This window comes from Theropithecus gelada, chromosome 1 (assembly GCF_003255815.1).
Source record: "Theropithecus gelada isolate Dixy chromosome 1, Tgel_1.0, whole genome shotgun sequence".
NCBI lineage: Eukaryota > Metazoa > Chordata > Mammalia > Primates > Cercopithecidae > Theropithecus > Theropithecus gelada.
This window is the reverse complement of record NC_037668.1, coordinates 8,202,036-8,217,701: the sequence shown is the minus strand read 5'-3', so window position 1 is coordinate 8,217,701 and position 15,666 is coordinate 8,202,036. Positions and strand designations below refer to the sequence as shown.

Here is a 15,666-nt window from a genome sequence, read left to right as displayed (position 1 = left end):
ATTAATGAGCAATAAGAAATTACATGAAGGTACAAAACTCACTGGTAATACACAGACAGATACAGAATATTATAACATTGTAATTGTGGTGTATAAACTTGCATACCTTGAGTAGGAAGACTAAGAAATGAACCAATCAAAAATAATAACTACAACAACTTTGTAAGAGATAGAAAGTATAAGAAGTTATAAATAGAATCAACAAAAAGTCAAAAAGCAAGGGGATGAAGCTGAAGTGTTGACTTTTTATTAGTTTTCTCTTTGTTTGCTTGTTTTTGCAGAGTTAAATTGTCATCGATTTAGAATAATGGGTTATAAGATGTCATTTGTAAGCTTCATGGTAACCTAAAATAAAAACGCCTACAACAGATACATGAAAAATTTCAGCAAGAAATTAAAATATACCACCAGAGAAAATCACTTTCACAAAAAAGAAAAAGGGAAGGAAGAGAAAACCACAATACAACCAGAAAACAAATAACAAAAGGGCAGTAGTAAGTCCTTAATTATCAACAATAACATTGAATGTAAATGGACTAAACTCCAATCAAAAGATACAGAATGGCTGAATGGATTAAAAAACCAAGACCCAATGATCTGTTGCCTATAAGAAAAACACTTCACCTATAAAGACACACATAGACTGAAAATAAAGGGATGAAAAAAGATATTCCATGCCAATGAAAACCAAAAAACGGCAGGAGTAGCTATATGTATGTCAAACAAAATAGGTTTCAAGACAAAAATTATAAAAAGAAACAAAGAAGATAATTATATAATAACAAAAGGGTCAATTCAGCAGGTGGATATATGATTAATAATATAGGCCAGATGCAATAGTACATGCCTGTAATCCTAGCACTTTGGGGAGTGGAGGCAGGCAGACTGCCTGAGCTCAAGAGTTCAAGACTAGCCTGAGTAACCCCGTGAAACACCATTTCTACTAAAATACAAAAAATGAGCTGGGCATGGTAGCACACACCTGTAGTCCCAGCTACTCAGAAGGCTGAGGCGTGAGAATGAATTGAACCAAGGAGGTGGAGGATGCAGTAAGACGAGATCATGCCACTGTACTCCAGCCTGGGTGATAGAGCACGACTCTGTCTCCAGGAGAAAAAAAAAAAGAACTAAAAATGTAATGCACCCAACACTGGAGCACCCAAATATATGAAGCAAATATTATTAGGGCTAAAAAGAGAGATAAACCCCAATACAATAGTTGCTGGAGGCTTTAGCACGTCACTTTCAGCACTGGACAGGTCATCCAGAGAGAAAAATCAACAAACATTAGACTTAATCTACACTATAGACCAAATGGACCTGCATTATAGACCAAATAAATATTCACAAAATATTTCATCCAATAGCTGCAGAATATACATTCTTCCATTCTTCTCCTCAGCAAATGGATCATGTTCAAAGATAGGCCATATGTTAGCCACAAAACAAGTCTTAAAAATTTCAAAGATAGCCGGGTGCGGTGGCTCATGCCTGTAATCCCAACACTTTGGGAGGCCGAGGCAGGTGGATCACAAGGTCAGGAGATCAAGACCATCCTGGCTAACATGGTGAAACCCCGTCTCTACTAAAAAATAGAAAAAATTAGCTGGGCATGGTGGCACGCGCCTGTAGTCCCAGCTACTCAGGAGGCTGAGGCAGGAGAATCGCTTGGAGCCAGGAGGCGGAGGTTGCAGTGAGCCGAGATCACACCACTGCCCTCCAGCCTGGGCGACGGAGCGAGACTCCATCTCAAAAAAAAGGAAAAAAAAATTTCAAAAATATTAAAATCATTTCAAATATCTTCTCCAACCACAATGGAACAAAACTAGAAATCAATAACAGGTGGGACTTTGAAAACGATACGAACATAAGGAAATGAAACAATATGCTTCTGAATTGACCAGTGGGTCAAAGAAGAAATTAAGAAGAAAATTTAAAAATTCCTTGAAACAAATGAAAATGGAAATACAATATACCAAAACCCATGGAATACAGCAGTACTAAGAGGAAAGTTTATTGCAATAAGCATCTACATCAAAACAGTAGAAAAACTTCAAATAAATAACCTAATGACGCAGATTAAAGAATTAGAAAGCAAGAGCAAACCAAACCCAAAATTAGTAGAAGAAATAATAAAGATCAGAGAAGAAATAAATGAACTTGAAATTTTTTAAAAAGTACAGAAGATCAACAAAATGAAAAATTGTTTTTTTGAAAAGATAAAATCAATAAACCTTTAGCTAAACTAAGAAAAAAAGAGAGAAGACCCAAATAAATAAAATCAGAGATGAAAAAGGGGACATTACAACTGATATGACAGAAGTTCAAAGGATCATTACAGGCTACTATGACCAACTATATGCCAATATATTGGAAAATCTAGAAGAAATGGATAAATTCCTAGACATATACAACCTTTCAAGATTGAGCCATGAAGAACTCCAAAACCTAAATAGATCAACAACAAGTAACAAGATCAAAGTCATAATAAAAAGTCTCCCAGAAAAGAAATGTCAGAGACTCATTGGCTTTACTGTTGAATTCTACCAAATATTTAAAGAACTAATACCAATCCTATTCAAACTACTCCAAAAAATAGAGGAGGAGAGCTGATTCTACTTCCAAAATGATTATTTGAGGCCAGTATTACCCTGATACCAAAACCAGACAAAGACACATCAAAAAAAGAAAACCTACAGGCCAATATCTCTGATGAATTTTGATGCAAAAATTATCAACAAAATACTAGAAAACCAAATTCAGCAACACATTAAAACATCCGTCATGACCAAGTGGGATTCATCCCAGGAATGCAAGGATGGTTCAACATATGCAAATCAATGTGATACATCATATCAACAGAATGAAGAACAAAAAACATACAATCATTTCAATTGATGCTGAAAAAGCATTTGATAAAATTCAACATCCTTCATAAAAATCTGCAAAAATCTGGGTATAGAAGGAACATGCCTCAAAATAATAAAAGCCATATACGACAGACCCACAGCTAGTATCATACTGGACAGAGAAAAACTGAAAGTCTTTCCTCTAAGATCTAGAACAAGAGAAGGATGTGCATTTTCACCCCTATTATTCAACTTAGTACTGTTAGTCCTAGCTAGAGCGATCAGACAAGAGAAAGAAATAAAGGGCATCCAAATTGGAAAGGAAGAAGTCAAACTACCCTTGTTTGCAGATGATATGATCCGAAAAAATCTAAAGACTCCACCAAAGAATTATTAGAATAGAAACAAATTCAGTAAACTTGCAGGATACAAAGTAAACATATAAAATTAGGGGCATTTCTATATGCTAACAGTGAACAATCTGAAAAAGAAATCAAGAAAGTAATCCCATTTACAAAAGCTACAAATAAAATAAAATACTTAAAAATAAACCTCGCCAAAGAAGTGAAAGATCTCTACAGTGAAAACTACAAAATATTGATGCAAGAAATTGAAGAGGACACAAAAAAAATGGATAGATATTTCATGTTAATGGACTGGAAGAATCAATATTGTTAAAATGTCCATACTACCCAAAACAATCTACAGATTCAATGCTATTTCTATCAAAATACCAATGGCATCTCCACAGAAACAGAAAAAAATCATTCTAAAATTTATATGGAATCACCAACGACCCAGAATAGCCAAAGCCATCCTGAGCAACAACAACAACGACAAAAAACCTGGAGCAATCACATTATTTGAATTCAAATTATGCTACAGAGCTATAGTAACCAAAACAGCATGGTATTGGCATAAAAAGTATTGGAATTATGGGAAGCTTCCTTGATTTGATAAAGACCATCTATAAAAACCTATAGCTAACACTGCACTTAATGGTGACAGATTGAGTGCATCCCTCCTAAGACCAGAATCAAGGCAAGGATGTCCACTCCTACCATTTTATTCAACACAGTGCTAGACATTCTATCCAGAGCAATAAGGAAACAAAAGGCATACAGATTGGAAATAGAAAAAAAATAAAACTGTCCTTACTTTTTACATGACTGTCAAGAAAATCCCAAAGAATCTTCAAAAAGCACCTAGAATTAATAAGTAACAACTTAGATGAAATGGACTAACTCCCTGAAAAGCACAAAGTACCCAACTCATACAATACAAAATATATCATTTGAATCACCCTGTAACTATTAAAGAAATTAAATTCATAATTTAAAAATTTCCCAAAAAGAAATAACACAAGATTAAGATCAAAGGATACAAGATTAACATACAAAAATTAATTTATAATATTTATCTATACTAGCAATAAACATGTAGAAACAGAAATTTAAAATACAATACCATTTACAATCCCTCAAAAAAAAGAAAAAGAAATATTTAGATGTGAATCTAATAAAACATGTTCATACTAAAGATATGAAACATTGATGAAAGAAATCAAAGACACTCAAAATAACACATAGTATTGATGTATTGGAAGACTCAGCATAGTAAAGACATTGATTCTCCCCAAATTTATATGCAGGTTTAACACAACTTCTATCGAAATCTCAAAAATATTTGTTGGTAGATATAGACAAAATTATTCTAAAATTTATATGGAAAGGCAAAGGAACTGAAATAATGAAAATACTTTTTGAACAAGATAAAGCAGCAATCTATCCCATTCCAAATCTGCTTGTACAACCACAGTAATAAAACTAAGCTTAGATGAATCTGCAGATAATTATGCTGAATAAAAAAAGCCAATTTCAAAAGGCTTCTACAACATGATTCCATTTTTACAACATCCTTAAAATGAAAAACTCATAGTATAAGAGGGCAGATTAGTGGTTACTAGTGATTAAGAAAAGGGTAAGGGATGGGAGGAAAGTGGGTGTGGCTCTAAAAGGCCATGAAGGATCCTTGTGGTGATGGAAATGTTTTGTGTCTTAGCAGTGTCAGTGTCAATATTTCAGTTACGATATTATACTATGGTTTTCCCCATTGGGGGAAACTAGGTAAAGGGTACACAAAATTTCTCTGTATTATTTCTTGCAACTGCACGTAAATCCACAATTATTTCAAAATGAAAATTTTAATTAAAAATAAAAGGACACAAGAGGCAGCTTGAAGAGGTTCCCACTGGTAAATTAGGAAAAATTTTAGTTCCAAAATAATTCAGAGCTGTAATAAATTACAAATCATTGAAAAGAACAGGAATCCAAGAGTATATACATATGGTTGATAAATATATAGGCAAATAGGCACAGAGACAGACAAGGGAGAAGAAAGGGCTCTTGCTTACAGTAGAAAGTACACAAGCTAGTAAATGTGATGAAAGTGCTGGATTTAAGAAATAACCATTTTGGGCCAGGTACAGTAGCTCACACCTATAATCCCAGCACTTTGGGAGGCTAAGGAGGGGAGATCACCTGAGGTCAGGAGTTCGAGACCAGCCTGGCCAACATGGTGAAACCCTGTCTCTATTAAAAGACAAAAGTTAGCAGGGCACGGTGGCAGGTGCCTGTAATCCCAGCTACTTGGAAGGGTGAGGCAGGAGAATTGCTTGAACATAGGAGACAGAGGTTGCAGCAATAAGAAACAGCAAATTTATATAACCTGAAAGTGATTCCCCATAGTTCTCTATTCCTGGAAATGAAAAAAAGATAGTAACTGGCAGGGATGGGGAGAATATCAGACAATACCTGGAATGGCTAATCAAAATTAACATCACCACTAAGGGCAGATGGATATAGTGTGTCTTTTGATGTGATACCCTGAGAGGGATACATTATTTATGTACTATTCTGACTTGGGGTGCAAAACCAACCCGAATGAGGAATCATCAGACACATCCAAAATGAAGAACATTCTTATTTTGAAAAAGAGAAGAGGTATAGATGCTTTAATAATATGAGTGTTATAAAAGAAAAAAAAGGCTGAAGGTCAAAAGATACTAAAGAACTATAAGACTAAATGTCATATGTGATTCTGAATTGGATTCAATACATGAGAGGAAAATACAGTGCTATCAAGGATGTCATTGGGTTAACTGACAAATTAGGTACAGATGGCATACAACTAGGTATAGTTTAAATAAAACTATAGTATCAATGTTGAATTTCTTGACATTGATAACTGTAGTGTGGTTATGAAGAGAACATCCTATTTTTAGGAAATACACGCTGAAGTATCTGGGCATAAAAGAACACTAATATATGCAACTTTCAAATGGCTTTGGAAAAAACAGACAATAATAATGCTAATGAGGCAAACTAGTAACAATAGATGAAACTAAAAGAGATAAGGGGATTCTTTGCACTATTCTCACAATTTCTTTCATTTGAAATTATTGCCAAATAAAAAATGTTTTAAAAATTATTTGGCTATAATTACTCACCAAAAAGAACCTAAGAAATGTACATGCCAATTTGGATAAGATACACTCCTAAAAAGCACAATAAGTAAGAGCACAGGCTTCTGAGTGAAGACAAATTTAGCTTCAAATCTCAGCTCTGCCATTATTAGCTAACACTGACCTCAAGGGATCTCCATTTTTTTAATCTGTAAAATGGGGGAAATGATTCCTATCTCATAGAATTACTTTGATAATTAAATTTTACGTATATCACAATCTCTGGTATATCATAATCATTAAACAAAGCTGCTTGTTATTTTAACAGGTTAGGAGTGGTGGCAATGGTGGTAGTGGTGGTGGTGGTGGTGGTGGTGCTGGTGGCTGCTATAGGCCATGGAGATACAAAGATGACCAAAACATGGTTTCTGACCTCAAAGAACTCTTAGAGCTGAACCACAAACAACAGTCTGTAACATAAGTGAAAATAAATTGGTACTGGAACAGAAACAAAAGCATATTTACTCCTGGGGAGTTGGCTGGGAAGACTCACAGGGAAGGTGACACTGAAAGTGAGCCTTAGAGGGTAGGTAAGGATTTCACCAGGTGGAAGTCAGGGCAAGTGGTGAGGGTTTTTCTGACAGTAACAGGTTATGCTGAGAGCTCGGGGCACGTGTGGGAAATAGTAAATATTTCCACTGGGATTAGAGCGGGGGAAAGTGCAGAGTGGGGCTGGAAAAGTACACCTAGACCAAGCTATGAAGTGTGAGGGGTCCTGAATGTAACTCATAGGGTCTCTAATGTGTTCTGTGTGCTGTGGGAGCATCACTGGAGGTTTCTAAGTGAAGAGTAACATCAGGAATTGCAGTCAGAAATGCTGCTTTGGTGGTCACTCAAAAAGTTAGTCTCGTAACTTTTAGGAGTGGGGCACTCCACTGGGGACTCCTAAAAAAAGGCCAAGAAAACATCATCCTTGGCATGTCTCCCCTTTTTTTAGTATTCCGCATCCAAAGCAGGATTATCAAAATAGTCAACAACAGGTAAGGCTGGCTAGGCCATGGTGCAGACATACAGACAGGCGGACACACACACACATACTCTCACACACTCACACACACAAGAGTGGCTTCCAGGAAGGAGTGGTCAAGGGATTCTGGGAGAGCTAACTAGCATGGCAACCAGAACTGAGAGCTGGCAAGGGTCCCAGAGGCCCCCTGTTGTACCAGGCATTTACCCCATTAACTGCATCATAGGGTCCAAGGATGGGGCCAGGATGCCAACAGACACATGGGTAGCTCAAGGGGAGCAGGCAAAGGAGAGGGGAGTATTTCTACATTTTAACAACCAATACCAGTGCCTTCCAGCTGACCATGAGATCTGCTCCCACCCAGGGTTTCTCTTCACCAGACCATCTACCCTCAGATTCTTTAACTCTGGCTGGCTCAGAAGGACCAGAAACGTCTCTCTGGCCAGCAAAGCCCCCTTGAAAGTAAGGCTTCCTGACCACACTAGGCGGTACTATCTGTGTTTTACATTGTACAGGCAAGGTGCTCCATATGGTCTACACACAGGACTGGACTTAAAAATGAGCTATGGGCCAGGCATGGTGGTTCATGCCTGTAATCCCAGCACTGTGGGAGGCCAAGGTGGGTGGATCACCTGAGGTCAAGAGTTCAAGAGCAGCCTGGTCAACACAGTGAAACCCCGTCTCTACTAAAACTCCAAAAAAATAATTAGCCAGGCATGGTGGTGGGCGCCTGTAATCCCAGCTACTTGGGAGCTGAGGCAGAAGAATTGCTTGAACCCGGAAGGCAGAGGTTGCAGTAAACCGAGATTGTGCCACTGCACTCCAGCCTGGGCCACAAAACAAGACTCTGTCTCAAAAAAAAAAAATTAACTATGGATGCTATATATGAATTGTTACATTTCTCTGTGTTAATTTTTGCACATTTAATAAAGAGAGATTAAAGATTTAATTCACTTTTTAAAAGGACAACATAATCAATATATGGTTCTTTTGGAGCTTGTATCTTTTCATCTAACTAGTTTGGAAAGATTCACGCTTCTCCCATGTGTAGTAAGAGGAAAGGAATGTGTTCTCATAGAATATTCTCCTTTGATACATTAAAACCTTTAACTTTTAAATTTACTGGAAAGTTATTTGAAAATATGGCTGATATTTAAATCAGCAAGACAAAAAAAGTAGCTCCATCTGGACAAAGAGAGACATTTATTTGGTGATTGGAACAGCCTGTTGTTACCTCTGAGGCAATGGAGGTGAAGCTGCTGCTGAAATGCACATGCTTATGGATCTCACTGCCATTGGCTGTCAGGAGCCAGTCCCCAAAGGCCTGGTCTTCATCAGCTGACTGGTTACCGTGGCTCTGATTTGGCAGGAGCTCTGCCAGGTCCCAGTGGTATGATGGCGTGGCCCCAACCAGTGCAATGAGGATGGCCTCCGTGGCCACGTAGAGCTGAAAGAGCAAACACACAGAACCAAACACTGCAGACATTTGCCTCAATGTTGAAGATACTTAGCAGGCTTGCAAACCTTGAAAGATCAGTTTCTTGCTTTTGAATTTTTATGAGCTACAGATATAAGCCACATCAGAAACAAAGGAGAAAAACATGAAAAAGAACCTTTATGATCTACCACAAACAGAATCATTGGCAATCTCACTTGTAAAACGCTTTATACTTTTTCAGAGGGTTTTCTTTCTTTGAGATATTTCTGATGCTAAAGACACTGTTTATATGCTTATATGGTTCAAAAGCAGAAGGGCAGGGAAAACATTATTTGCTCTGATTTAAAAGAGTAACATTCCAGCTATTATCTCTTCAACACCATATCTTCAGATCAGATAAGCATTCACTAGGGGGGCTAGGAGTATCTTGGCCTTGGATTCATGATCTAAACAAGAGACTTTCTGTAGTATAATTGTCACAGAAAACAATATATATTATATTGTTTTACTAAAGCAGGTAAGCATAGTATGTACTAGAGTAGGCACTATTTTAAAATATGACATAGCTCATAATAAGATTTTGAGAAATTCAAAGTCCCAGCTATAGATACTCATTTTGTAATGTTGAGTTGTACTTAGTCTCGGTTTGATCTAACCATAGTTGTCCTCCTGCAAAGAAAATATATTTCATGCATTCATTCAAGAAATATACTTCACACGTTCATTCAAGAAATATTTATTAAACACATATGCCATTGTCACTAATTGTTCTGGGCTTTAGAGCTACTTGCAATTGGGTTTATGTCAAGCCCTATTGCAACCTTTTTGTGCTATGGATTTTCAGTATTAACTCCCATTGTTGGATGATTATTTCAAGTTTAACATTTATTAAGAAAACACATAATTAGTCTGCTCCAGAGCAAGACAATCTAAAGAAACTATCCCTATTAACTTAGAACTTGATATCTTAAGATACCTTTAATCATCACTGCTGCAGTCCCCGCATTTTGGGAGGCTGAGACAGGTGGATCACTTGAGGTCAGGAGTTAGAGACCAGCCTGGCCAACATGGTGAAACCCCATCTCTACTAAAAATACATAAATTTTCCAGGTGTGGTGGCGGGCACCTGTAATTCCAGCTACTCGGGAGGCTCAGGCAGGAGAATCGCTTGAATCCAGGAGGTGGAAGTTGCAGTGAGCTGAGATCACACCACTGCACTCCAGTCTGGGTGACAGAGTGAGACAAAAAACAAAAAACAAAAAAACAGATGTGATGTTTCCATTCCGGGTAAGGCTGAGAGGATCTAAGGCATTCTCAATCTACTTTTGAGTCCATCGACGATGGGACTCTCTGGAGAGGTACAAAGCTGCCATGGGTCAGGATGCTGGGTGATTTCTTATACACTGCAAGGGAAAGTAAGTTCCTAGACCGGCTCCTATTTGCATACTATTACAGAAGTTTTCGAATAGGAGGTAATCAGCTTATAAAAATAAAAACCTTAATAATTATAAGAACAGACAGATTACACATTTAGCAGCAGCTATAATTACAGAGCCACTTACACCCATTTAGGAACTGCCCCTGATTATTATAATCTGCTGAAATTTAATTGATGGGTGTAAAGCAATGAAAAACATGGGGCAAGGGAACTCGGGAGGACAGGATTTGAAACACAGGTTCTAGTGAATGCACAGCCTTCAATTAGGAAAGCAAACTATTTATGTTTCTAAATGTACTCTTTCCTACCTTTGTTCACACCATTCGCTTCACCTGGAAGGCACTTTCTCCTGCTGCAAATGTTTGAACTTTCCCCATCCTCCAAGATGCAACACAGATATCACCTCCTCCATGAAGCCTTCCTTACTGTCTTGCTTGTATCTCCAACCCCTCCAGAAGTCCTCTCCTGTTTCTTGCTGCTCACTCCTAAAGCTCCATCTAGACTTTTGAGAGCATGAACCATTTCCTTCACTGTATTATATTTATGTATTTGCTTATCTTATTTATGTATTGCTAATCTTATATCTGATTGAAATATACTCTCCTTAAAGGCAGGATCTATGTCTGATTCACCTTTGGTCTTCCAAAGCAAATAACCCAGGGCCTACACACTCAACAGGTGAATGAATAAATGATCAGGATGGAATACCAATAATAGCACATGCCTTTATAATGCTAAGTATGTGCCAGGCACTATTCAAAGTTTCTTTTGAATATATGTTAACATATCTTTTTTTTTTTTTTTTTTTTTTTTTGAGACTGAGTTTCACTCTTGTCACCCAGGCTAGAGTGTAATGGTGCGATCTTGGCTCACTGCAATCTCTGCCTCCCAGATTCAAGTGATTCTCATGCCTCAGCCTCCCGAGTAGCTGGGATTACAGGTACCTGCCAACACGCCCAGTTAATTTTTGTATTTTTAGTAGAGATGGGGTTTCACCATGTTGGCCAGGTTGTTCTTGAACTCCTGACCTCCAGTGATCCACCCGCCTCAGCCTACCAAAGTGCTGGGATTACAGGCATGAGCCACCATGCCTGACCAACATATATTTTTATCTGGATTGTTCTAGGATAAGCAATCTTCTAGGTAGAAGAAGAAATGCTCCAAAGGGTCCTCTAATCTGAGGCATCGTCCATTATGAAGGATACCATTCTCAATAAAGCCAGTTTGGAGAAAACAACTCAAAAACAAAGTGATGTTGCTATATACCCTTATTCATAATATAGGGAATAGTGAAATCTACCTAATCAGTATTATCTGTATTCATCAGTATTAACTAGTTTTCTTTCTAGCACCCTGCAGGCAGAATAAGCACTTTCCATTTCTCTCATCTTCTCTGTTCTCCTCCCACTCTTCACAATGTCTTCCTCATCCACCTCCTATGCATGCACACACACCCACACAAACACACACACACACACACATACATCCAAGGCCCTCACAGAACACACAGGTCCACAGCTTTATGCCACCAGAAGAGTCAGAAACTTGCAACTCTTCTATGCACTGCCAGCCTCAATAAAACGGTGTTAGCCTTTTTGTCTCCTCCAGTACCCATGGTCATGCTTACTTTTGCTAACCATAAGGAAGACAGAAGAAGCAGGCAGTAATGATACTGTTTCATAAATGCTATGAAAGGGGTACTGTGAGAAATTATGTCAGAGAGGCAATGCTTAAACACTGCATTCAGATTAATACTGGTCCTCGGCCAGGTGCGGTGACTCATACCTGTAATCCCAGGACTGTTGGAGGTCAAGGTGGGTGGATCATTTGAGGTCAGGAGTTTGAGACCAGCCTAACCAACATGATGAAACCCTGTCTCTACCAAAAATACAAAAAAAAAAAAAAAAAAAAAAAAAGTAGCTGGGCATGGTGGCACATGCCTGTAGTCCCAGCTACTTGGGAGGCTGAGGCAGAAGAACTGCTTGAACCCGGGACGTGGAGGTTGCAGTGAGCTGAGATTGTGCCAGTGCACTCCAGCCTGGGTGACAGAGCGAGCCCCCCCACAAAAAAAAAACAAACAAACAAACAAAAAACAACTAGGTCCTCTATTCTACAGTCACTTACAGGGTCATATGGTCATAGAAAGTCAAAGATGGCTTAGCATTAACTAGCCATGGGGATGCATCACCTACACACAGAATATGGGGGTGGTTCTCTTTGGTTTGCTATCTTTGGCTATGACAAATTCACACAGCTCACATCCTATTCCTTTCCCCTAAAAAAACAAAAATATCCTCTCATTCTTCTCTCTACTATTATCTACAACTACCATGGACACATTCACCCACATAGTTTTGCCTAATAAAATTGCACCCATCAGCAGATGGGCCTTAAAGCCACAAAGAGCAACCACCATCCATTGTCTACCAGAGTGAGAATAACAACATCTCAAATAAATCATTATCTTCTCTAGCTCTACCTCTAGGGAAGGAGAACAAGTGCCACAGATGGCTGGATTTTTTTCCCCCCTTTCAATGTAATTATAATTAGAAAAATGACTAAAATGCACTAGGGGATTGAAATTTTTAAAGTTTCAAGAAGTGAAGGTTTTTAAAGTAATTTTATATTAACACCATTATGAGCTCTTACAATACTTCTCAGGAAACCAAAAAAGTCTCCTATAAATTGTCTCATCACAATACCTTGTGCTATGAAGTCATGGTTCAGTATGATGTTTATTTTTTAAGTAGGAAAAATGAGACACAGAACGATTAAGTAAACTGTTCAATTTATATATAACACTAATTGCAAAAGCAGGATGAGAACAAGAACCACTTAACTTTGGGGCCAGAGCTTTTTTCGGAGAAAATAGAGGGAGGAGGGAAATCAAAGATTATTTTATTGTTGCCATTACCTTTTTTTTTTTTTTTTTTTGAGACGGAGTCTCACTCTGTCGCTGAGGCTGGAGGGCAGTGGCCGGATCTCCGCCTACCAGGTTTACGCCATTCTCCTGCCTCAGCCTCCCGAGTAACTGGGACTACAGGCGCCCGCCACCTCGCCCAGCTAATTTTTTTTTTTGTATTTTTTTAGTACAGACGGGGTTTCACCGTGTTAGCCAGGATGGTCTCGATCTCCTGACCTCGTGATCCGCCCATCTCGGCCTCCCAAAGTGCTGGGATTACAGGCTTGAGCCACCGCGCCCGGCCACCTTTAGTTTTTTTTTAATGCATTTAGTACTCAGTTACCTAACCAACTCAATCCAAAGCATTACATAAGCCAGACCATAATCATGAAGACAGGATTATATGCCCATTGTCCAGCACAGAGTGGGTATTCAATCAATATTTGTTGGCTGACTTACTAATACTAGCTATGTTTTGTGTGTAAAATTTGAGACACACTAACACACCCGGAGTAACTGGTGCCTCTAAATACTGTTGTTTCCCCATTTTAATCTGTCTACATTATGACACCAGATCAATCTCCCTGAAACTCCTCCTGAAACTCTTCCAGTCAAAACATATTAATGGATAAATAATAAGTTTTCTAGCATTCCAGATCCTCCACCACATGGTCCAGGTGCTAACTAATCTGCATTCAAGCTTCCTCTACCAGCCTATTCAATTCCCCCAACATGACTTATTCATTGTGTGGTGTGAAGGCAGTAGAATCTGTTATCCCGAGTCTGAATCCCAGCTCTAATTAAACCTTGAGCAAATCCAAACCTCTCTAAGTTTCGTTTTCTTCCAGTTAAGACCAGACACTAATGGTACATCTTTATCCAAGTCATTAATATCGAATTCACCTATCTTCAGTGTCAAGTGGGATTCTTCCATAGTCAACAGTGAATGGCACAGCACTGTACTAATAGTATACAATAGTGCTTCCTAAATTTAATGTGACTCCCTAAGTCTGTGTGGCGCTAAGAGTCTGCATTTCCAACAAGCTGCAACAACCAACAACCACACTCTGTGTAGCAAGGGCATAAGTTATTCCCTCTTCCACACTTATTCCAATTTTATGTTTTTCTACCTGAAATGACCTTCCCATTTCTCCCTAAATCCAAGCTTCAAAGTTCAGCTCAAGTTCAGATATCTCTCTGACGGCTTCAACAAATCACTCTAGACTACACCGTCTCCTCTCTTAATTTCTAAAGCATTAGTTGGCTGTACTATTTACTGGGGAAATACTGCTTTGTATCATTATATAATGTGTAGATATAGTTCAACTCTAACTTTCAATGATGTGTCATCTCCTGAAGGAAAGAAACTCTAACTTATACTGCTATTTCCCTCTAAAGAACCCAACACACTGCTATATACATAAAAGTCTATCTCATATATATAACAAATATATATAGTCTATCAAATACATTTTTTAACTAACTCCTTGCATAATGGTATAACCAAAAAAAAAAAAAAAAGATGAAAAACAACTAGTAACTCTGTTACCTAATTTTTGTTCCAATCACTAATTAAGACTAGGCCAGGTGCAATGGCTCATGCCTATAATCCCAGCATTTTAGAGAGCCAAGGCAGGAGGATCACTTGAGTCTAGGAGTTCAAGACCACCCTGGGCAACATAGTAAGACTCCACCTCGATTTAAAAATAAATTTAAAAAAAATTCTGGACAAATTATTTAATCTGCATCTGTTTCTCTCTCTCTCTCTCTCTCTCTCTCTCTTTTTTTTTTTTTAGATGGAGTCTCACTCTGTCACCCAGACTGGAGTACAGTGGTGCAATCTTGGCTCACTACAACCTCTGCCTCCCAAGTTCAAGCAATTCTCTGCCTCAGCCTACCAAGCAGTTGGGATTACAGACGCCCATCACCACAGCCAGCTAATTTTTGTGTTTTTAGTAGAGACAGGGTTTCACCATCTTGGCCAGACTGGTCTTGAACTCCTGACCTCGTGATCCACCTGCCTCAGCCTCCCAAAGTGCTGGGATTATAGGCGTGAGCCATCGCGCCCAGCCTTCTCTCTCTTTTTCAAGTAAAATGGTAACACCACCAGCTAACCATCCCTTCTTCTTCAATGGTTTAATTTTTAAAAAACAAACTTGTAACAAGCACCAAAACTTTGCAACACAGTATGTTATACACCTCAGATGGTAAAATGGATAAAAAGTAGTCCTTTCCTTCAAGGCACATACATTCAAGTGAGGACAACAAACAGTCATGTGTCAATACATCACTCAACAACTGGGATATGTTCTGAGAAATGTGTCGTTAGGCAAGTCCATCATTGTGCAAACGTCAGAGTGCACTTACCCAAACCTATCTATAACCTCCCACACACCTAGGCTATATGGCATAGCCTATTCCTCCTAGGCTACAAATCTGTAAGGCATGTTACTGTACTGAATATTGTTGGCAACTACAACACAGTGGTGAATATTTGTATTTCTAAACATACCTAATAGAGAAAATACACAATTAAAGATTTTTTAAAT

The 15,666-nt window shown here is 38.4% G+C and overlaps 1 protein-coding gene across 2 annotated transcripts in view; it reads right to left on the bottom strand.

Annotated features, from left to right (window-relative positions):
- The window catches only part of SLC22A15 (solute carrier family 22 member 15), an 87,577-nt gene that overhangs the window by 63,290 nt on the left and 8,621 nt on the right, over positions 1-15,666 (bottom strand). Inside the window, exon 2 of one of the 2 annotated variants that reach the window (XM_025368379.1) lies at positions 8,574-8,786. The exons of the other annotated variant lie outside the window; for it this stretch is intronic. Within the exon in view, the coding sequence (XP_025224164.1) occupies positions 8,574-8,786 (213 nt within the window). The remainder of the gene's footprint in view (positions 1-8,573; positions 8,787-15,666) is intronic. 2 annotated transcript variants of the gene reach the window in all.